The following is a 23,963-nucleotide window of genomic DNA, read 5'->3' as shown; positions in this document are numbered from 1 at the left end:
ACACTCTTAGCTTGCACAAAGACTCATCAAACAGCAGCTTCGGATGAAGCTAAATTTAAAAAAACACACACAACTATAAATCTAGATTGTAGAACTCAAGATTGCAAGGCCATGATGTTCACCATTGCTTGAATTCTCTTTGAATATTATCTTCTTCATTTTTCCCATAGTGTTCTGCCACGTTTCCTCCATATCAGCTCTGCATCAGGATAGAGTAATACTTTTAAAACCACATCTTCATGTTTTCTTGCGATCATGTCATTGGAATGGGATGAGGAAATAAATGTACATATGAGTGATAAAAATCTCTTTTTCTCCTTGGAGCATAGAGGAGTTGTACCACCGCATAACTTCCCACTCAGTCTTTGCCAGCATACATTTTCACCTTTCAGCTCCTCTCCTCCAGCATGACACCTCTCACAGCCAGTGCATATGTAGGCCGGTGAGACCTGCAGTCATTCATCCTTCTCATGCCCTGCTGCTTCATGGTTTGCCTCATATGGTTTCAGCAGTGAGGCTTGTAGGGGGAGGTACTTTATATAAAACTTTTGGATGATAGTACTTACTGCGGAGGGTATCCTTCCCTTCCCAGCTACTTTTGGGATCAATAACTCAATAGTTTGGGTAGTGCTTTTTGCAAAATAAATATACCTATGTATTTTGTTAAATCATAAAAGAATTAGAGACTTCCTTTAGATGCACAATACAATATGATCTTGCTAGATAAAACCAGGTTTCTAAGTCATCCTTGACAGGAAGCTTTAATTTCTAAATGGATGCAGGTTCCGTAGGCAATCTGGACTTCAATAAAGCACAGTGATACTGTTCACCATGTCAAAAATGAGCAGGCACAGAACTATAGGTGATGTCAGGGGAGGATTTGCTGAACCAAAGGCTCCTGCCTACTTTCCAAATATGTAAGAGTATAAAAAGTTGCAAACTGCAATAAAAATTTGTTGAGCATGTCAAGCTGGAAGGCAGTATTCCTTTTGAAATACCTAGGATACAGTTGCAGGGTTGCTCTTCCTTGGGAAGGAGGTCATGTATTTATTCTCATGTGCTTGTATTTTCCATAGCTGCTAGTGGTGTCAAGAAGTTTGCAGTGTATGTGTGCACTGGCTTTGGTAGATTGAGGGGGAACAGATATGTAGAGAGAAGCAATCCCTTTTGTTAAACTGGCTGATGTATCTAGGTACATCAAACAGATCTCAGACCTAACTCCTTCAGTAGGCCCAAAAGCAGCACTGTAAGCCATGGTAACTGCAAGATGGAAGCAGGGACTCTCAGATCAATCTTATTATGCTAATCAATTCCACCACATGCGAGAAAACAGTGGTTAACACCTGTGGAGTTGGGGTTATGTTAACTGGGAAGGCAGCGACAGCCTGTAAGCTCCTGCAGAGCAGGGGGAAAAAAAGGAGGGGGGAGGAAAAAAAAAAGTCATTAGCACCTGTGATGTATTTTTAAATACACTATTACATTTCTGGTATTTTGTAATTAACCCAAGTTAATTGCAGGCTCTTGGATGCACGTTCCCAGCCCAGAGGACAACCAGTTTTTAAAACCAGCTTGCTCCCTTGAAAGGCTCAGCTTGACATAGCCTAGTAATGGGTTTATCAGATAAGGTACCACTAGGCTTAATGTGCTCCTCAATTAGGAATGCAAACACCTTCATTAAAAAAAAAAATGAGGGCCTCAGAGAACTTGTGAGGAGATTTTATGATTAGCGAGTCAATAGAGAAAGTATTGCAGCAAAGAAAGCCATTTTCTCATCTTCTTCACTTTCTAACTGTGCCTCTGTGAAGCAGAGGTTTACCTCCACCAGGCCATCAAATGATCTCAGGGGCAGCCAGCATTTGGAGAGTTTGTGGGTGTAAAATAGAAGTCTCCGTGTACACATACATGCCTGTAAGCATGCAGTTTGTGTGGTCATAAGCGTGGAGTGGGCTGTGACTTGGGCTGGAGTTAAGACGTGGTGTTGTTCTCTCCTTGGGTAGGCCCAGTAGTGGGCACAGTCAGCAGCCTCAGCAGGCCTTAGCTGATAACTATCTACAGACACCGGGCTTTGGCTGCTCCGGCATGTTCCTCCCTCCTGCCTTGCACTGGGAGCCATGTTTTGGCCTTAAGGTCACATCCCCTCTCTGTCCCCGCAGGTGGGACCCACACCCGTGGGTTGAGTGGATAAATGGGGCTCAGAGGGACAGCTTTTCCAGCACTACCCAGAGCAATGCCCCCAGCCACCTTGCACTTCAGGCACCCTTGTAGCCTTGCTGCCTGTGTGGGGCCTTTTCTCATCTAAGAGCTCCCCCAGGCTCCCTCTCCCTGCATTTCCCAGTGACAGTGGTGGCCCAGGCAGCTTGGGATATAACTCTGAATTTATATGCGGCCAGCCTTCAGTTTGCAAGAGCAATAAATCCCCTTCAAACACAGTTATGTAAAAAGGAGAATAATACAAAAAATAATGCTTGTTGGCAGCAAATATATCCCTTTGTCTGCAAGACAGAGGCCTGTTGAAAACAAGAGGCTTCAGTGTTGCTTAATGCACTTGCAAGGGCAAGAAGTTGGTGGCTAGTACCATCCCGGTGACATCTGCTCGCATGTAGTAATCTATTCCTGGGAGATTCACACTTTGAAGAGCCCACTGCTGCTATTCTGTGTCCATCTGGAAAGCAGCAGTTCAGATGTTTTCATGCAAACCGTGGAAAATAAAAACAACTGTGGTTTGAGCTCTCTTAACAATTTTTCTGGCTTTTAGCTAAAAAATGCAAATGTGCTGCAGAGCTAGGAACAGACATTATTTATTAATGGTCACTGTAGGGTTTATTCTATTTACATTTTCTGTGAATTCTGTTGATGGTCACTGTAGGATTTCAACTCAATTTCTTCCAGTAAAGTATTTCTAAATTTCTCCACCTCTATACTGTCAATCAACAATTATAGTCTATAAAGGATATCTGTTTCTTCTAAAACTCTAAAACTTATCTGCTTCCTAAATACCATCAGGCTTGAAGATGCTCAGCAGCTCACAGGATTGGACCCTGAGGAACAGAAGCAAAGTGTGAGCTCAAATCCTTGCTGATCTCTATAATGCAAGCCAAAGCTCAGACTGCTCTCATTATGTTATCTGTCATCTAGAAAGCATAGAGCCCTATAAAAGGGAAAAGATGTTAGAAAAACATCGTAATTGCTTGAGTGGTTTGTATTTTCCTAATAGGCTGCTGATTTTCTGCTCCAAATGGGAGGTAACACATGTCTCACGAATTAGGAAGAGATTCTGAATCTAAAGTGAGCTGCTTTTATCACAGCAATTTCAGCTCACCCCTGAAAGTGCAGTACCAAAAGTGAGTGTTCTGTTCCTCAGGCAGGGCCAAGCCCTGTGAGAAGCACAGCCTGGTGTGGCTCTGGTGTTACGCAGCAGACAGTATATGAGTGCAGTTCCTTGTTATTTCTTGCACGGGGGTTGTTTGATCAAGAAGCCTGATATGCTCATTTACAGTTCATCCAGATCTTTCCTGTGCCTCTTTCCATGGAAACTCCAATGCCCTCTGGCAGCTGTCAGCTAGTTTCGGTCTCTGAGGCTGCCCACTGCTGGTCTTTTGTATGAGATGGCCCACCAGATCCAACTGAGGAAGGAAGTGAGCAAGCTGGGAAGAATGTGTTGTAGCACTTCCTGGCAGGCATTAGGAGAGGCTCAAAATAAAAGGGAAGTCTTCATGAAAGCCTCCTTCAAAAAATTTTGGTTTTGGGAAGGTTGAAAGGAAGCTTTTCCTGCTGGGGAAAATCCTCATGGGGGCTGGCCAAAAGAAGTCAAGATTTTTTTCTCCATTACAGACGTGAGGGTGCTGATTTTTTTTTTGTAATTGTGTGTTAGAACAAATCCCAGATTATTATTATTTCTTTAATTATAGAAAACAAAAGAGATCACATGACTTAGCCTAAGGGTCAAGACAGCCTTTTGACTTGGGGAAAGTGCAAGTCTCTGCTCACATTTTTGCCCTCATGAGCATTTTTGTGCATAAAATAGCACTGATAGGAGAGCTGCAGCAGCTGCCTATGCATCCAAAGGTCTTAAGGACCTTATCCTTGCTCTGTCACTTCCCCACCAAGACACCAGACTTCCTAGAGGTAACACCTCTGAAGTGGGCTGGGGATGCACCTAATGCATGCCCCTATTTCCACAAGCAGCCAAGCTGCATATAAAAAACATGTAAGGAATTCCTTCTTTCTCTCTTTTGTGCTTTTTTCCTGTATCATATCCTTTATTCTTTTATTTTTCTTCCTGAAAACATTTTCAGAAAGCTGATGCCTACATGAGAACCAACGTATGTCTTTGTGTAAGATGAGAAAACAGCTTTGGTACAGACTTCCAGATGTAGTTTCCAGATAAGCCAGTCTGTGAGGAGACAGATAGCTCTTTATTAGTCTTGATAGCCCCTAGATCTTCAGCATGCATTGTCCTCATTGGCAAATGAAGGAATCTCTGATGTCCCCTCTAGTCAACATAACTCCCACAGGAAAAAATCTTGTTGCTATGCCCAAGCAGTTAATTATTTTTCTGATGGAGGTACCAGATCACAGAGGCAATTAAAGAGGTATGTGTAGCTTGAGCTGTTGTAGCTTCTTTTTGATGTTTCAGGTAAAAGGAAGGACAGAGTTGTATCTTTCTCTGAGGTAGTTCTTAGGGTGTATTTGTAAGGTCAAAGTGATATAAAGTAGATATTGGAAAGTGCGTAGTTCACCTTATCCTGCAAATGTATTATTGTTCTGTACACCGTTGTTTTTTTTTTTCTGGTGCTCACAGTAATACAAACTGTAACTAAGGCTACACAATAGTTTTCTTCATAATCTCTGTGTTTTCATTTGCTTATAGTTTTCTAAGTTTATTCTCTTTCCAAGCTTGCACTGCCATCATTGTCATTCAATGATGTGTTCCGAGACGCCTCTTTCTTCCTGAAAGGAAAATTCAAACCACATCTTTGTTTTTGCGAGGCTGGAGCCAAACTGAACTCTGCTGCTGAACTCTGAAATGGATGAGGCCCTGCAGTGAGGATTATATGCTTATCTCAGTTAAGAAGGATTTAGCAGCATCGGAGCAGACAAAGATTATCTACCACGCACATGCAAGAAACTGTGATAATCTGCAAGAAGGCGGTTCACAAGGTTCCTCTCGTAAACCTTGGGAACTCAAACAGGCACTGAATTTGTTGGTGGCACCTGTGAAGTTCATAATGATCAACCCTCCTTTTATTTATACAAAATTTTTTGTCTCTCGTTCTCCTGCCCAGAATGGATCTGTATGCGTACAGAAATATCAAAATGGTGAAGCTCTCTGAGACAGATATTGAGCCTTTCTTCTCGTGAAGTCAAGACTTGCATCCTTGAAGTGTATCTATATTAGTGATGAAATTAAAGAAATGCAGAAACACCAAAAAAAACCCTTCTCTGCAGCATTAAGCACAGATTTCTGTACCTTGATCCATGTGCTTCTCCTTTTTTCATCAGTTTCTATTTAAACAAACAAAAAAAGTCTTGATGACAGGAAATTAGTTTTTACGCTGTGTTAATACAGAAGCCACAGAACTAAAATAACAGCTAAGGCCATTTATTGAAAGCTGTTTAGCTTAGACCACCAACTACTGTAACCTCACTGTTTGCGTATTCTACTTCTTTACTCCATTTACTCACGGATACTGTAAACATAGTGGCAGCACTACCTAATTATCTAAGTAAATTAAATTCAAAGGCTGACTACAGCGAATGCTCCCTTTTCTCCTTCAAACAGCATGAACCAAGCATTTTCTGCCTGGGGACTTATGTATATATTTATCTATTTATGTGTACCTACCAGTCCATGGTGAGATGCCGCAAAGACTGTACGGAAGGACCTTTCATCTGGGAAGAGAAATACTTGAGTGACAGGGACCCAGGCGTCTCTTTTCCTATTCCCCCAGGCCAAACCTGTGCCTCACAGTCTCCTGGAGAGAAGCTGAGACAGCAAGTCTCTAGCACCTCTTGCTGTGGTTGCCACTGGCAAAATAGTCTTCCTTTTCCTGTCAGCCTCTGTGCGTATTCCTAACAGTTATTAACGAATATGCCCCGAAAGGCAAATATGGCTGTAATTAGCAACCCCCTCTAGTCAGGCTGAGACTTGCTGTGTTGCACACCTGATCTGCAAAGACCTGAGCCTGTATTTTACACCTCCTCTCCATACACCCGCCTGTCCTCAGCTGAGGCATGAGTCAGGATGTGCAGAGGGCTCACTAGATGAGCTGCTGGAAATCCCATGTTGCATAGGAGCCATTGTGTGATCCCTCCAAAAATACACTTCCAGCTCCTTCCTGATGATTACTGCCTGCCATCCTACGGGACCGTCATTTGTGTTAGCCAAAACAGGCAGACTGACATTGCTCCACACTGGTTAATTCTTCATTTTTGTAATGAAGCGTTCTTCAGCTGATGATAATTCTTCAGCTGATGCATTGCTGCAGATGATATTTACATGCACTTGAAGAAGGACTGAATTTGTAGGACAAAACCAGCATAAAGCTTTCCCAAAAATCATGTGTGGTGGAGGGGCAGAAAGGATTTTCAAAATGATTTCTGTTCACCAGTACATGTTTTAATCTGGATTTCCTACACATGCTTCAGTACCAACAATGAAAAAGATCAGCAGTGGACCCAAATTTGTTCATAGATAAAGACTTTTATAGAGCAGCATAGTTCTACATAGATGCATGATCTGCTCCTCATCTCCTGAACTAAGAAGTGCCGTAGCATGCCCTGTGTCACAGGGACAGCCTTTGGTTTGTTCTGGAGCAGTGTCCAAGGCTAGTGATGTGGCTCTCAGTGTGAGATAGCAGACACATCCTGAATGCCTGATTTCTGTTTTGTTCATTTGAAAATCTGTCTTGGAAGCCAAATTTGTATAACCCAGTGTTTCCCTCCACCCTCTCCCTTGAGGCCCTGGGCTCCTCATTTGGCCTCTGGAGGCCTCCCAGGAGCAGTGAGTACCTAGGAATATGAGGGGGAAGGGAACCACCTGTAAATTTGTTCAAGCATTCCTCAGAGCTAATTGCTCTTAATGGTTAGGGCCCATAATAACTGGACACTTTTTCCCTGCTTCTTGGCAGACACAGCCTGGTTGTCCAAGCTCTGCATGTTTCTACATATGTCAGTTAAAAACAAAAGTGATCTTAGCCTTAGAAAATCCCTTGTTCTGCAGACAAGATTAAAGTGTGATAGATTATATAGCGTGGGTGTAAATTAAAATGTTTGAAAATTGAAAGTGAGCCTAGGTGCAGCCCAGCATGTCTTGGTAGATACCAGCAGGTATCATTCCAACTGAGGAGCTACCTACATCCCAACTGCCAGAAACCTCCTACATCTGCTTTTCCCCACTCCTCTGCACTATGAAAATAAAGTACGTATTTTGATTTTTACCTTTAGAAGGAATAAAAAAATAAATAAAAAACCACACACATACTCACAAATTAAAAAGTAACATTGCCAGTTTATGGCAGCATACTTGAAAACGGGGGTGAATAATTAAATTTAACATTTTTTTTTTCCAATATGGGGAAAATAAATCTCCCCTTGTGTTCTTATCTGGCCATATTCAGCACTTTGAATTGTTGTGTTTTTTACAGTTAAAAACTATTTGCCATATGCTTGACGAATTGCTATGTATAATAGAATGCAAGGAAAAAATGTATGTTTACACACAACACGTATATATTTATATTGAAAGAGAAAAATATTGTATGTATGTATATATAACTTGACACTTTCAACATTTTGTATAAATAAATACCAAATGGATGGAGAAGATTGTATTATACATTAATAGGCAAGACTTCTTCATTTCCATTTTTCAAATCTGGCTATGATTGCATATAAGTACCTCAAACAGTAAACATCTGGGTGCCTCAAAAGCCAGTGAAGCATGTTTTTGCTTCACTGTTTGTAAAGTTAAATATTCAGACTTCACTAGTGAAAATTTGGGTCCATACCCAATTTATAATAAATGTGATGACTTTGCAATACCATTGTGGAAACAGCCTTGATAATATTCATAGCTGAAGTTGAACAAGCTGTTTTATAATTAGGATTCAGTTTAACAGACATATGTGTGAAGATTATGTCCCTGGAACTTTTCCAAGTAACTACACTGTTGTAGCCAAAGCCTTTGTCCAACTTAAGTGTTTGACAGTTCATGCAATGGCATGACTGTTTTCTATCTCTCACCTCCAGATTTAGGACAATTTATCTCCGATTCTCTTTGGTTTTTTAGGTTTCAAAGTGCAATTTCCTGCAGAAAGAGATATAACTCACTTTGTCTACCCACCCAGTTACCTGTCTCAGCTAGCCCAATTGCTTAAAGGAGCATATAAATAAGTTCCTAGCTGGATGCTGGCGTGATGCAACTTTACTTAATCCATTTAGAGTTTAAAAAAGTAAATGTTAGTGGCTATCTTGAACACTGAAGTGCTGCTCCAACACAGATCGTATGCTTAAGTGTGGCACAAAGCAGTAATTGCATTCTTTTTCTGAGAGTCTAAAACCTTGCAGCATCTGAGACCAGCAAAACTTAAAGAGCAGCTCATATCTACGAGGACCAAAGTGCAGCAAACATTTGCAATTTGAAGACATAAAATCCCTACGGCATATTATGTACTCTAACAATACCATTTAATATGTTGTATCATACAAAACAATTTGTGCCTCTTTTTCCTGTCTCATTTTATCCCTTAGAAAGAAATCCAGTACATGAATATGTAACATTTGCTCTTATTCAAAGTTATTCATAGAACTGAATTTGAAGAAATGAAGTAAATTAGCACGTGTGTTTACAAGAGATCACAGCCTTTATTTTCCTCCAGACATTGTAACAACACTTAAAATACAGAATTCAGCTTCCTCCTTGAGTTTAACCTCTTATATCAACAGCCTCCCTATCAGGAATGAAACATAGCCAAGACTTGCTGCTGAAGGCTGCTCTGGGCTTTCCCAGGAGGTCCACGGGTGCCAGCAATGAAGGCGTAGCCCTGGAGTGGCGTCTACCTACCGCTGATGGCCCTCATTTCACTCCTTGGCTCTCCTTTTTGACGCTTCATCTAGACCTTTCCTAGATAAACCTGATCAAGTAGGCTCAAGGACACAAGCCAGGGTTATCTATTGCCCACTCTTTTGTTTTGTGGTCAGTGTGCAGCTCTCGGTTCCTCCACAGGAGGATTTCTCATTAAGCCCAAGAAGTGCCAAGGATTCATAGCTCACTCTTCATCTTTGACCGATTTTTAGGAAGGTTGCAAGGCCAGGCTGCTTCATGCTTTCTCAGAAAGGCAGTGCGTGTGGGAGCGCACGTGCACATCTCTCCCTTTTTTCTTTAGATCTGTGTATAACTCCGGGCATTGCTCCCATATAACCTGTGTTCTGATGATGAGCCCCACTGTTCTTATTTTGGCAACAGATGCACATATTTACTACTATTCATAAACAATCACCAATTCTATCTTTTTAGGTAAAATATCAAGAGAACATGGCTCACCTGGGTGAATGTAAATGGACTCACGTGTTCCCTTTTCTGGTGGTAGGTATCTACGTGCTTATAGGTATCTCCAGTGCATGGAGATAAGGGGGCCATTTGAGTCTTCACAAATGTCTATGAATTGCCAAGTCACATCCACAGGTGTCTGAGCACTGGACTTTGAAGCAATGATCAGTTTCCAGTCTAAGCAGCACTCAAGCATCTCCTTCAGTGCTGCTTAGACTGGAACATCTGTCTAAATGTCTATTTCCTAATGTGGGAGAGGTCACTGAGGAGGAGGGTGGAGGAGAAGGACCTAAAATGGAGCAGAAGTAGAAAGGACATCTGCTCCGGCCCACCAGGCTGATGTGTCATGTGAAACACAGCTGTGCTGTGATTGAGGCAGTTCATTATCTCAGGTTATTATAGCTGTCCTTTGCAGTTATATTTTTGAACGCTCATTAATATTGTGAGGGGTAAGGGTGTAAACTCACACATTTGCTGTGCTAGGTAACAGGAGAATTAGCAGATTGGGAACCACAGCTTTCAATATTTTGAGGAGCAGCTGTGGTAACAGGCACAAAGGTCATTTATCTGAAATCCATGACCTCCTCCATTCCAGATAGCTTTAGGGATGGTTTGTGGTACAATGGCAGCCCCCACCATAGTGACTGGACAAGGGGTGGGGACAAGGTGTGTGAGAGGGTTGTGGTGGCACTGACAGTAACACCCCAATGTCTCTGGTGCAGGTTTCCTTGGTGTACTCTGCCAGTGCTGAATACTCCAACTGCGGTGAGAATGAATACTACAACCAAACCACTGGCATGTGCCACGACTGCCCCAAATGCGAGCCGGGTGAAGAGCCATACATGGTAACTTTAGCATCTCAATCCACTCTGCTGGTTGGGGGACGTGTTGAGCTCCAGATGTGACTTTTGTGGGGTGGCCAAGAGGACTCAGGATGCACTTGGTCTGCAACACAAGACACTCCCATACTTAGCAAGCTGGTGGGAAGTCTTAAGATGGAAAATGCAATTAGTCCTGCCTAAAAACAAATGTTCTGTTACGTGGTGGTGATGCTTTGATATGAGAGAAAATGAAGAAAGAAACAGATTCTTGAGCAATGTGCCACTGAGGCCACACCTTCGTAATGTGGGAGCGCTCATGTACAAGGTTGCTGTGGGAGCACGGCCCCATGCACACATATACATCCATAAGCCACATCCCAGGCCCTGTCTGTTAAAACTCATAGATTTTAAAGTGTTGTAACATAAAAGTTTCGCACACATTCTCTGCCAGTACATTCTCATCTCAACAGCTATTTAAAATCTGACAGTGTCGTTCTAGCATTGTGTGATAAATAGGTTACTCTGGCATGCTCGCTGGCCCCCACACAGAGAATTTAATTTTGCTCTCCCGCTAAGATATTTTGGCACTAGAGGAACTTGGAAGCTTCTGCCACATTTTAAATTATGGTTCCTAAGTAACCATTTGATTTATAGCGGATAATTGTTGCATATTAAAAAATAAATTACTGAAATCCTGTTTGGTTTTAATGGGATAAACATCCCATTGCAAGAATTTCACACAGTTGGTAGTCCTGATCAAGGATGTTTGAATAATAACCACTTCATACCAGTTTTATTTAATATAAATATGATGTTCCAGGACATGTGAACTTGGAGGTAACCAAACCTCATGCAAACCTTGCTTTTTTTAGTCATTTTCTAGTCTATCTGTCATGAAAGCAAGATCACCAATATCCCTGCTGAAACTGCTTTCCCTGTAATTTTTTCATTTGCTTTCCAATTACAGTTTGCTTTTTATGTGAATAGCAGCTGAAATTCACTTCCAAGACTACAGCATAATTTAAATTACCCTAAGGGGTCACTTTTAAGGAGTATGATGCTCCAGCTTTCTTCTTCCCTCTCCAGGACACAGTGTATTACATCCTTATATACTTCCCTGACCTTCTTAGGACAGATATTAAAGAACTTGATACCGCATCATGCCAGATATTACATTCCCTTTTCCTACGAGCCATTGTACAGCACAAGCCTGCTTTCTAATGACTTTGTATTGTTGCAGACATGTGGGTATGGCACCAAAGATGAGGACTATGGCTGCATTCCCTGCCCGTCAGAGAAGTTTTCTAGAGGAGGTTACCAGATATGCAGAAGGCACAAAGACTGTGAGGGATTTTTTCGAGCCACTGTTCTGACACCAGGAGATCAAGAGAATGATGCAGAGTGTGGGCCTTGTCTCCCAGGGTAAGGATTCAACCACAGACCTTTGCTCTGCCCAAAGAGCTGCAAAATACTCCTTTAATATCAAAATCTCTGATAGCTTCTCTTCATGTCCTAGCTGACTATAGGTACAACATTGGTGAATAATACCTGTTAAAACAGTAAGTTTAAATATTTCAAAAGTATTTGTGAATCTAGTAAATCAGGACATGTCACCATTCTTACTGTAATCTCACTGATTGAAGAAACAAGTGTTGGGGAAAAAAAAAAACTAGGAAAAACTGAAACTTCTCTTACTAGAAACAGAAAGGGAGTAGCTTGTGTAGTTTAGGTGTGTCCAAGAAGTCCAGCTTGGCCTCCAACAGCAGCATCAGAAGCCACATTATAGATTCTGCATCCTACAAATGAGCTCCATGAAGATGCCCTGCATTCCCTGTAGGCTCACGCTGGCACTGGAAGTCTGTGCTCTGAAACATAAAATATCTCCTCTCCAAACATGACCAGCTGGCCAATTTGTCAGCAGCTGACAGCATTAGCTCACATAGCTGTTAGGAGGAGGTTCACCAAGGCAGTGAGTTAGTCTCTCAGAATCATGGTTAATCAGCAGAGAGAAAGGGGTCTAAGGAGCTGCTAATGTGGTCTGTGTGCTGTTATACAGAGTAAAAACAAGTTCCAAGGCTCATTGAAGGGGCTAAAATAGATGCTATTTTATTAAGTCCTCTTTTCAATGGCCCATTAAGCTCATTATAATTTTGATAGTAATTGTGAGAAAACAGTTACATCAGATATGCTACTAATATATTATATTTCCTTTTAAAGTCTGCAAACCCAAAGATGAATTTACTTTTGCAACATTTTTTTTTTATAAGTTAAGTTAATACCCTATAATACAAACTCATCTTACTTTTGAATTTCTGCTTGCATGCAACTTTAGCTTAGAGGTGTACCTCCTCCCAGCATTTGCTTTTGTGCAGTTTGCAGACACAGCATAGCCTATAGCAAAGGAAACTGCTAAAGAGGCCCTGCAAGACTCCAGGTTTATTATATCAGTAAGTCTGTGTGAAATTTTCACAGTTTACAAATAAAAAGGACTTGTCTAACTGCCAGCCAAGCAAACTGATGATGTGATTTTAAAAGAACTCTTTCTTGACTTCCCCTCATACATCATAAAGAACAAGGAAGTTAAATAGTGGCCACAGTTGCTGTTTTGCATTTTTGTCAGAGCTAATGAGGTCACCCAGATGGGAGTGGGGTGCTGGCAGAAAATAATCAGCTTGCACAGCAGGTACTTGGAGAGTAATCTGAAAACATTGTGTTTGCACAGGTGTAACTTGTAGCAGAAATTGGGCTGGAGTCTGGCTGAGTGCAGCTCCTGGGATGGTATAGTATGACCAGCAGCTAAGGAGAAACAAGGACTCTGAGTTCAAAGAGGTGAAATTCTGAAGATAAATTAAATATGGGCTGAAACACGGCCTGGAGCCTTGATCAACTTGAAGAACCCAGAAGTTCCATCTATGTCACAGTGAGGAAACACAGGGCATAAGAGCTGGTAGGCAGTACTGACTGGCCATTCTTTGCCACTGTCCCAGTGGCACAGGGAAAGCCAAGCACTACCTGGATGAGTGGCAGTGAGCAGAATGCTCCCTCACCTGGGCTCTGGTCCTCAAAGAGCCTCTAAGACAAAGACAGTGAAAAAATAGGGTTTGCATTTTAAGAGGACTGTGCTTCTGTAATATGCCGCAGGTTTTCTTCACAAAACATCCCTCATATTGCAGTCTTTGTCAGTGGGCATCTCATCCTTTTGCTATTTGTCATCAGTTGAGTAAAGCAGCCTAAGGAAAAGATGAGCACACAGGGAGAATGTAAAGGCTTAGTTCCAAAGCTGTAGTCCTCAAAACCAAAGTTCAGATCTCTGGAGGTTCTTAGACCCAACCTCCTGGGACACTGCAGGCTTCAGCTTATGCTCCTATTCCAAAGCATTTCAAGCATGACAAATAGTGTAAAGAGTGAGGGAATTAGTTACAGCTTGGATTCCCCTCCCTCAATGGTGTGACCTGTTAGGTCTTTAGCCAGTGAATTTCTAATGAAATAAAAGCCCTCCCTGCAGTTCTGGGTAAGGCAGCTGATGCTTCTACCTATGTGCTTGCTACTTCCCTTTTATTTTCAGCAGACTGTCCTACTGTCTCGTTCTCAGGTGCCCTGGTACTTGCAAAAGGAAGACCTAAACGTGATGCTGTAGATTTTTCTTTTGGAATCAAGTCACCAAGTGTGACTTGGCACCACCAAGATCAGTCCAAGTTAAACTACTGTGGTATTAAGCTGGAGAAAACATCCATTTTTCATTCCAGCCTTTGCTTTTGCATCTTTGCTCTAACACTTCAAAATAGCCTGAAAAGTGCTAAGGAAAGAGAAATAATGTGTTTTGTAGTGCAAGAATAGCACCATGAAAATTAGTGATTTTGTTACTGGTTCACTTGTTTTCCATAGTTATTGATATAAAGCGATCAGACACTTCCAGCATTGCTTTAAATATTAGTGCATAGCCAGAAACTTTTCTGTTGCCAGTACTTCAGCGGTGAACCATTAATATTTGCAACTGTAGAACTTCCTACTCACATACAAGAACAGTTGCTTGCCCATGAACATTCTCTTCAGTTTTCTTTGCCTGTCCTCCAACACTCTGCATTGTGGTGAAAACCAAGAAATATTCCACCAGCTTGTTTTAATTAACTGTCAGAAGGGCTGTTTATCTTCCCTAAACCATGTGGCTATTAAGTTGTGGATCCTGACTGTCCTGTATTTTTCTTTATAGATTTATACGTATCTTTGGCCTGCTCCTCTTATTTTATTTTATGTTTTGTGGTTTGGCAACCACTTAGTGCTTATTTATTAACTGCTTTGCAGCCTAATATTATGCAGATTCCCACAAAGAAACAAAAGATAATGTTCTTCTCTTGAGAGAAAGGCAGAGTGGCAGATGGAGCACATAAGCCACATGGAAGAGTAAGAGTGAATCTTTTAATACCAACAAAAAGAGGAATTGTGTTCAGTGTATATGTTCCCTTAGTTATCTCCAAGCACCATTCTCCATCCTATGACTCAGTGTACTTAATTTCCTGTAGCTATATATCCTATTTATAGACTGGGTCATTCATTAATGACCAACCAATTGTGATGGACGATTTCAGCAGTAATTTTCTAATGTATAAATTTTCCAGGAAAAAAAAAACATTCTGCACATACGTAGACAGCATAAGAGCAGAAGATCATTACTTAGTGTTTATGACGTTGAGTTCTTATCTATATAGAATAGATTATGACTATTCATTTCTTCACTAAAATTTAGCAAGTGATCTGTAGATGCATATCCACTGCATATGATTTGGATGTATTTTACTCATTAGGTTGTATGTGGATCCAATTCTTGTAGAACCAGTTGCCAAGACTAACTTTAGTGGCAGCCCAGTTCAAATCATGAAAAGTTTTTTGTCATGCTGTAACTCCACAATCAAGGGAACTTAAAAAAAAAAAACACAAATGGTTGTAAATCCTAATCTATTCCTGTAAGGGTAGTGCTTTCCTGCATTTGCTATTTAGATTTGGCTCTGTTGCTGAGATTATTCTTATGATGCTTGAGAAGAAAATCAGACAACTATATCTAACTGATGGTCTTGCTTGAAAGACCTCTGCTTCAAAAATAATGTTCTCTTATTCTGAAAAGTCTTATTTCAGGGTATGCTGTATGCTGCAGCTTGAACACAGCAAGGAAAATAATGTTGTTTTAGGCAATGATACCTTCTTGTCGTGTAGGCTTTATGGTTGATTAATTGCCTCTTAGGGGTAAAAGGAAGAAGAGAAACACTGTTTCTATTCAGGCAGTTTAAAAAAAAATAATTATCTTTGCATCAAATTGCTTATAAAAGTGTTTTTTTTTTTAATGATTTTATCTCAGTATAATTGGCTGCTCGTGAACCATGCTTGGATGCAGTATATTAATTTACACTGTTTTGCCTCATCTTGCCCTTCATTTCAGTTACTACATGCTGGAAAACAGACCTCGAAACATATACGGAATGGTTTGCTACTCATGCTTGTTGGCACCTCCTAACACCAAAGAATGTAAGTGCTCATCAATTTATGTGCATTTCATCTGGTTTTGACTTGGATCATCTGGAAGCTCAATATGAAGTCTTTCAGCAATGATTATTATGTTCAAACAATAACTCAGTCTCCAGTAAAGCAATTTCTCCTTCCAACTAGCCTTGCCAACTAAGGAAGCAAATGCTGAACATTTGGGGAGAGATCAGAACCTTTGATTTTAGGACCTGCTATTGTTCAGTTATGCTCCAGCTTTCATCTATTAAGACATCCCATGCAGGACTTATTATGGTTATTTAACCAAGTAGGACATCACAAAACTGCAATTTTTTAAATTCAGCTTTAGTTGAACTAAAGCATCACACATTTTTACATCCTTTGGTTTCAGGGTGACACAGGGCCTGATGTTGGAGTGTGACAGTCAGTACTGATAAGAGAGCTAAGTCTTTGGATTTTATTGACAAAAGAACCTGTAGTTTGCTGATTGAAAAAAGATGTATGCAAGTGTGTATGACATCCTGGCAGTTCCTATTCATGTGTGCAATAGCTGACATCCTCAGGCCAGGAAGAGGAAAGACAGCCTGCAGTAGCACTCTAATGCAGATGTAGCTCCCCAAGAAGACTGCTTTCTCCTTTGAAGCATTAAGAAACTGAGAAAAAGAAAAGGAAAAATATAGTTCCCTCTGAAAGAGCAAATGAGTTGGACGCTCCCTCAGAGAAACTGGAGTAGATCACGAGAATAATAATAATAATAATAAAAATAATAATATGTAAGTATTTTAAAAAAAAAGACAAAAACAAGCTGTCCTCCAGAGAAAGCTGCTACATGTAAAAAGAAAAGCCCATTAAAAGTCTTTGCCATGAAAAGGAATTGCAACACTTTGCCTACTTGATTTGAAAGCAGTGGTTGACACAGAGCTCCCTGAACATTTATTTATGTACAGAAATAGCAATTAGTTAGTTCAGATGCTGCTGAACTGTGTATGGTTGGTAACCTTCATGCCACTTTAAAGGAGGAGGGTGGGTTATTAACATCTACTATTTTTCCTAAGGTGCAGGAGCTTGGATTATAAATATCATCTTGCAGAGAATCCTAGGGTGGTAGTCCATGAGGAGGTATTCTCCAACCCACATATGCCGTGTGGCTGCTCAGCTGTCTGTCACCTCTTCCTGCCTGGCTGCAGGACCCCACTTGGTCCTAAAACATGTGCTTCTGCCCCAGAGAGCAGGAGTGGCAAGGGCAGGGGGAGTGTGGTTCTGTTGAGATAAGGTCTGTCCTAGGAGGCAAGGCAAGAGTGCTGGGGAGGACCCTGGTGTGAGAAGTGGAAGGAAGGTGGAGAGGTAAGTAGAAACACAAGGCTGAGAGTCTCAGTGGGAGATGAGGGCATGTGATAAGAGGAAAGGATGCAGACACATGTTCTGCATGCTTGTGCAGGCTGGCTGCTTTTTCAATGAGTGTATAGTCACATCCACTGCTAGCCAAGAGCCTAACAGTGCTGTGGCTGCTGATGGTACCCAACTCTGATGGTATTGAGCTCTGCAGACTGACTTGATTAACAGGTGATCAGTGAAACTTGGCAAACAGACTGAGAGAGCTGGGGCTCTTCAGCCTAGAGAAGAGAAGGTTCCAGGGGGACTTTATAGCAACCTTCCAGTACCTGAAGGGGTACTACAGGAAAGCTGGGAAGAGACTTTTTATAAGGGCATGTAGTGACAAGACAAGGGGAAATGGCTTTAAACTGAAAGAGGGTAGGTATAGACTAGATATTAGGAAGAAATTTTTTACTGTGAGGGTGGTGAAATACTGGAACAGGTTGTCCAGTGAGGTTGTGGATGCCTCCTCCTGTGGAAGCGAGGCTGGATGGGGCTTTGATCAACCTGGTCTAGAGGGAGGTGTCCTTGCCTATAGCAAGAGGGTTGCAACTAGGTGATCTTAAAAGTCTCTTCCAACCCAAACCATTCAATGATTCAATGAAATTGCCTTTCCAGCATGCCAAGTCTTGCTTCAAGATGTGGGGTATTCATCACAGCAGTTCCTTGAGATGCCACCAGCCAGTATAGCGATGCACATTTTATCCCAGATTTGCTTTGTTTCCAAAATAGAAGATGGCATGAGATAGTAGGATTAATTTGAGATGAATCACTTCTTAAGCTCCAATACTCTGTCTTAAGCACACGCTGAAATGGATCTTTAGTAGCATAAACATATTGTAGCTTACTTATTTGGCATGGAGCTACCTGAAGGTCTTACAGCTATTGCTCAATTCAAAACACAAATCTTTGCCTTTTTGGGAGTATTTGGCAGATACTATATATAATGTACTTGTATTTGCAAGGGAAATGTGAATTATACAACTGATTAACCACTTGCATTTTTAACTTGACCAACACAAGAATAAATATATTATCTTTGGGAGTAGTTTAGACAGCCTACAAACTGTCTGAATACTAATGTAGAAAACATTTGTACTGGCAATAGTAAATGTTACCATTTTAGTTAGCTCCATGAAACTAGCCATTTGATTACAACTGTTGAATAGACCAGAAAGGTTTTAAAAATCCAAATAACTCAAATCACTGAGATCAGATTATTTGGTTTATAATGTCTAAACTTCTGGATATTGTTTGTAATGGTGCCTTCCTGGGTCACAGACAATAACTGGTACTCCAAAAGGAAAATCAGTCTCTCGCTACAGGAATTTCTTACTGTTGTTGTGCAGGCAGCATAAAATCTGCTGTTAGTAAAAGACTTTAAATATAGATATAAGTAAATATAAAACCTTATTTATCACATGCTTCATTACCATGAAATTATACCAGTCGAAGAGAAGTTATCATGTTAGTGTTGCACAGCTCCATAATTTTTTGAAGTTTGCAAATTCCAAACAAATCTAACTTCTGCAGTCTGAGCATGTAGCCCTAAAGCAAACATGTGATTTTTGTCACATGAAGAATAGTATCAGCTCTTTGGTATGAATGGTTCCTATACTCAGAAGAACTTCTGCCTACTTGTGGTCATTGCTTCTCCCTCTGACTGTCGTGATAGAGGACCCAGGAAGTATTAAGAAAGTCCATACAGCTCCAGGCCTCTTTAGTTCCTTTACTGAGACTTCAAGGTAGCACTGAACAGCTTTCAGGAGCTTCAACCTTTTAAACTTTTCCAGAGTGCTGCTCCCCAAAACTGCCTTTTCTCTAAACACTCTCTTGTAACTGGAGAGAGGTGGCCCAAAGTGTTGCAAGGAAACAAGGGTGGCAGATTACTTGAGAGTAGGAAACCAGGTATGACAAGCTTTGGCTTTAATACTTCTAGACACAAAAATTAGGGCAGATAAATCCCATTTTAGGCCTTCTTTAGATTTGAGACTGACTTGAAGGACAGTGGTGTTCTCCTTAGTTGGAAAAATACCTGGCTGGGAGCTGCTTGATCTTCCTGTTACATAGGGCCAGAGCAAGAACTGAGCTGGGTATGTGTGCTGCTGCAGGGAAACCTCAAAAACCTCACCTCACCATACATTCTACCTGGTAGAAAAATATTTGGTTTTGATCAAAGAATAAACAAACAGCTTTCAACTCCAAGAGCCTGCTGTGCAACTTTCATCTCCTAAACAGTCAATAAACCTTGAAATGGCTGAGGAAACAAGATGAACACCCCATGTCCCAACATCTGGAAATACTAGTGTAAAGGGTATGGGAAGTGAGAAAGAAACTCCACAATGGGCCCATGTTGCTTTCATTTTTTTCTTCTCAAGGGACCTGAGCACAGGTAGTGTGGATCAGAGTGGGAGGAGAGAGAGACATATAGAGGTTGGATATTTAATCAAGATAACCATATCGCCAGAATGCAGTGCTGAAAATCTTGCTCTGGACTGAAAGATAAAAGCGGTAATTCTCTGTGCCCTGTGAGGAATGTCTGGTTTTGGTGGTGGCTTGTGGGAAAAGTGCTGGTAGGGAATGAAGGGTGTGCTTATGTGAGTACAAAGATGTCTACTATGTAAGCAGGAAGGTTTTTTCTTACATGGAAAAGAGTTAGTTTTCTAAAATGAGTCAGCATCTCCATAAAGATTTCAATTTTTCATGTCTTGTGCACTGTGAAATGCCTCTGTAAGACTTTGGGCCCTCACATCTACTGTGTATGAGCCTCTCAATTCAGCTGTGCTAGGCACAGAGGAGCACAGTGTTAAAACATTGAATGCGAGGCCTTCAGCAGTGCGTGAAGAACATTGTGAGCCATCCGTGACCCATGCTGACACTGAACTAGGATGTGTTACCTCTGCGACAACTATCAGCTTTGCAGAGGGTAAGGGAAGCAGCTACTGGATGCAGATTTCTTTTGCAAATTGGAGGATGATGTATTGCAGGTAGTGAGCACCAAAACACTTTAAGATGTGGCTTCCCACAGTTAATGGTGCTGGATTTGCTGTCAGCAGTTTTGGAACTGAAGTCACTTGAGGCCTCTGAATATGCAGAGTTGTTGGTTATTACTTTGCTTTCATCCAATGTAAAAGGATATGCAAAAGACAGAAGAATTTAACCTACGTGGAGTTTTCTCTGGCAGAGGTGCATCTGCTGCTGAAAGAGATGTTATCTTTGAGCAGCTGTAGTTCTCAGCCAGTTTATGTGTGTTAACTGCTCTTCTGTTTGAACTTAGATATTTGCCATTTAAGTTCAAAATTGATGGAGAAAAACAAAACCAAACTCTGCTAGAAAATCTTGAACATTATATTCTGAAGTCATTATTACCCAATTAAGATAAATATGTAAACACTTATCCACTCAAATTATTGATGTAGGGAATTTCAGCAAGTGATTGGGGGTTTTCTTTTTCTGTGTGTTCTTGTGTTTGCGTGGACAATGCATACTGTTAACTCCTCTTATTTATTTTTCCTGGCCATAGACATGAATACAGTTGCAATAATCAACCTGTGTAAGTTTTTAAGTAAGTCTGACACTTGTCAGTGATGGGTTAGCAAAAGAAAAAAGGGAGGGAAAAAAAAAAAAGGAAGAGAACAAAGAAAAACAAATGTACTCAAGTTATTTTTGAACTATCAGAGAGTGAATAGCATCTGGAAACATAAAACATGATATCTATTGTTGTATCGTTAGGACTTCAAAACCAGCTGAGCAGATGAGACAGAACAAATAACTAACAGGCTGAGGGCTCAGTGCAGCAAACCCTCCTCAGGGGTCGCTTCCATACCCACATGTTTAAGGTTGAGACAGCCTCCTTAATTGAAACGTATAACACAAGCAAGCCTAACATCAAAAACACTTGCCTTGGTGAAAAATAATTATTTCATAAGTTTTTGTTTTGACTCTCCATTCTTTGAAACATCACTAATTTTCTTTTCTTGCCAGTTTTGTCCTTTTGTAATATGATCAACATCGGGACATTTTCCTTCTGTTTCAAATTAAGCTTACAAATGAATAGGCTTGTTAGCTGGAGCTAACAAACTTTCCTTTATTATTTATTTATTTATTTATTTATTTTTGAGTCGTTTGATCTCTGAACACCCCATTCCTTTTTACATGTGGAATAGAAGAAACATTGAAGGCAGTGCTTTATTGTTCACTGGTGGTGTGGCCTTGTAGTCATTCCCTCAGGGCCTGTCTATACCTAATATTGGGAGAAAATTGGCCAGCCTCAGCCATAAACCTTCCAGGGAAAAGATCTGAGGATCAAGTATGGACTTTGCTCTCTTGAGCAGCCAGGAAAGCTGAGCCCAGGTATCACCGGGTATCACACAGGAGGGCATCTGGTCCCATTGCAGCTCACCTGAAAACTCTGAGGACTTTGGGCGATCCCCTCTCACAAGCCTGCTGTGTCCCTGCACATCTACCTGCAACATAATAGCACCGTACAATTAAAGCTCTCAGTAAATCTTAAACAAAACAGTAAATAAATCGTCAGGCTAAGGCCATACAGCTTTCTGTCCTCAGCATTTTTCCCTGCCCCAGCAAAATAATGGGAGAGAAAAGCTATAGTTAAAAACGTTACACAGCATGAGAGTATAAAGTATGTCTTTTTAGGTGTCTGAACAGTAGTGGCTCCTTACAGTGAGAATGCCCAGATCTGAAACTATAGTCTGTAGGAATTAGGGTTATCACAAGTTTGATAAGGTTCAAACTAGGGAATTTGCTTCTCGCTCTTCCCAACTTAATAACTATCTAAACTAACTGAAGAATCTGCCTGAGGCTACAGTAAATATTGGACTGAACTGCCTTTATTCTTTATGTCTTCTGGAAATAACAGAAAAATCCAAAGCACTCAAGTAGTCCTCCAGTGCCTGAGCTAATTTCTGCTATATGTGATTTGCAATATTATTAGAATTGGACGATGTTTGTTTACTAAGTTCATATGTAGATGCCTTGAAGAGCAGCTGGATTTTGACAGCGGCTTCAGTTCCATTACTGTCCAAATGGACAGGGTTTCCATAGGAAGTTGTTCCCTTAAGTTTGAAAACCTTTTCTGTAAGTATCTGAATACAGATTGACATTAATTTGAAAATTCTGATGTGGGCTTTCTAAATAGCTAGGTCTTTATTTATGACTAGATTTAGTTATAATCTAGTTTCCGATTACTTTGTCACCCATAAACTTTCTACCTTTATTGGACTTCAACTCAATGTAATATGTTTTTCCATCTCATATTTCAGGCTGCTGGTTATTAATTTGCGTGGGTGATTTATCTTCCTTCACTACTTTAAAATGGCCGCAGTGCCTGCAGGCACAGCTCAGCTGGCAGTAACAAGTATGGATTGCCATTCATAAATGGGCCATGGCTGTGGGAAGTGGGGTGCGAAAGGAGAGACAGCAAACTGCTCCCAGTAGCAAGGAGCAGACACATAGAGGCATAAAGGCATTTTTTAAACACTTTGTATTTCAGGATCACTTTGGTAGTCTGTTGCATACACACTTTGTGTATTTTTATACTGTGTCATTAAGTATTAAATAAACTTCATGAAAAGCTGTTGCTAGCTAGGAGCAGCAGTCCTTTGCATGGACCAGTAAGCTGCCACTTACAGCAACATATGTCAGAAGCACATATGGTCCCTGCTGCACCAGACTTCCTCCAGGCACAAACACTTGTGAGAGGGCATGTTGGGCAACCCTCCCCTCCCTGTGCCCTCCTCGTCCCACAGATCTGGCACATTTGTTCATCACTTCTTGCTATAAATCTGTCTTGAGATACATAAACAACGGCAATAGTCCTGTTACACAAAGCAGAGTGGTTCCTTAAAACAAAAATGTTATGTTACTATCCTGCATTTGTTCACTATGGGGATGAATGGCTGTCTGCATGGCAATTAATGTTAAAGCTATCTTTCAAGTTAAAAAAACAAACAAACAAAAACAAACAACAAATGTTCAAATCTGAGTACAGGTCAAACTGTTCTCCTAATCAGTGTATGCTGTTTTTTAATGAAACAGTATTTAGACTCTGCTGATTTATTTATTTTTTTTTTAATAAAAACATAATGCAAAAAATGGCAAAGCTTCACTGATAAACCTTGTTCTTCCTGATGTCTTTATCACATTCCTACAACATTACTTACAGGTGTCTAGGTGTCAACGGTTTACGGGCTGGTTCGGCCCGGTTCCGTGACTAGAAGGGCGGAGGGATCCGCGGATCCGCGCCCCCGGAAAAAAAAAGAAAATAAGGGACCCCGAAATAATTGAAAACAGTGGCAACAATCTGAGATAAAACAAAGTAATTTACTAAATATGGTATCAACAGAATTTTATAAGGAGAGAGAATGTGAAATTGATAGTGGATCGGCCTTACCACAACGCTGAGAAGCGCAAGCGAAGCAGCGCAGGCAGAGAAGCGCAAGCGAAGCAGCGCAGGCAGAGAAGCGCAAGCGAAGCAGCGCAGGCAGAGAAGCGCAAGCGAAGCAGCGCAGGCAAAGAAGAGAGCATCAGGTGACCTTGCTGGGAGTTATATCTCCTCGTTGACCGCAAAGCCCCCTGGGGAAACGTAGCTGCTCTTCTTCTCTGGACAGGCACCCGGAACTTGAGCATCAGCAGTCAAACCCCCAGTGCATTGCATGATGTTATGATGTGGAATACCGATAATGAAAAATCATGAAACCATGACA

General features: G+C 41.0%; 1 protein-coding gene across 2 annotated transcripts in view; it reads left to right on the top strand.

Annotated features, from left to right (window-relative positions):
* The window catches only part of EDAR (ectodysplasin A receptor), a 73,997-nt gene that overhangs the window by 35,796 nt on the left and 14,238 nt on the right, over positions 1-23,963 (top strand). For both annotated transcript variants that reach the window (XM_085214893.1, XM_010728280.4), the window contains exons 2-5: positions 9,518-9,586; positions 10,273-10,395; positions 11,612-11,793; positions 15,803-15,888. In XM_085214893.1, coding sequence (XP_085071019.1) covers positions 9,536-9,586; positions 10,273-10,395; positions 11,612-11,793; positions 15,803-15,888 — 442 coding nt within the window. In that variant the 5' untranslated portion in view covers positions 9,518-9,535. The remainder of the gene's footprint in view (positions 1-9,517; positions 9,587-10,272; positions 10,396-11,611; positions 11,794-15,802; positions 15,889-23,963) is intronic.

The sequence above is a fragment of the Meleagris gallopavo genome, chromosome 1 (genome assembly GCF_905368555.1).
Source record: "Meleagris gallopavo chromosome 1, MGAL_WU_HG_1.1, whole genome shotgun sequence".
Lineage (NCBI taxonomy): Eukaryota > Metazoa > Chordata > Aves > Galliformes > Phasianidae > Meleagris > Meleagris gallopavo.
This window is presented reverse-complemented; position numbering and strand designations above follow the sequence as displayed.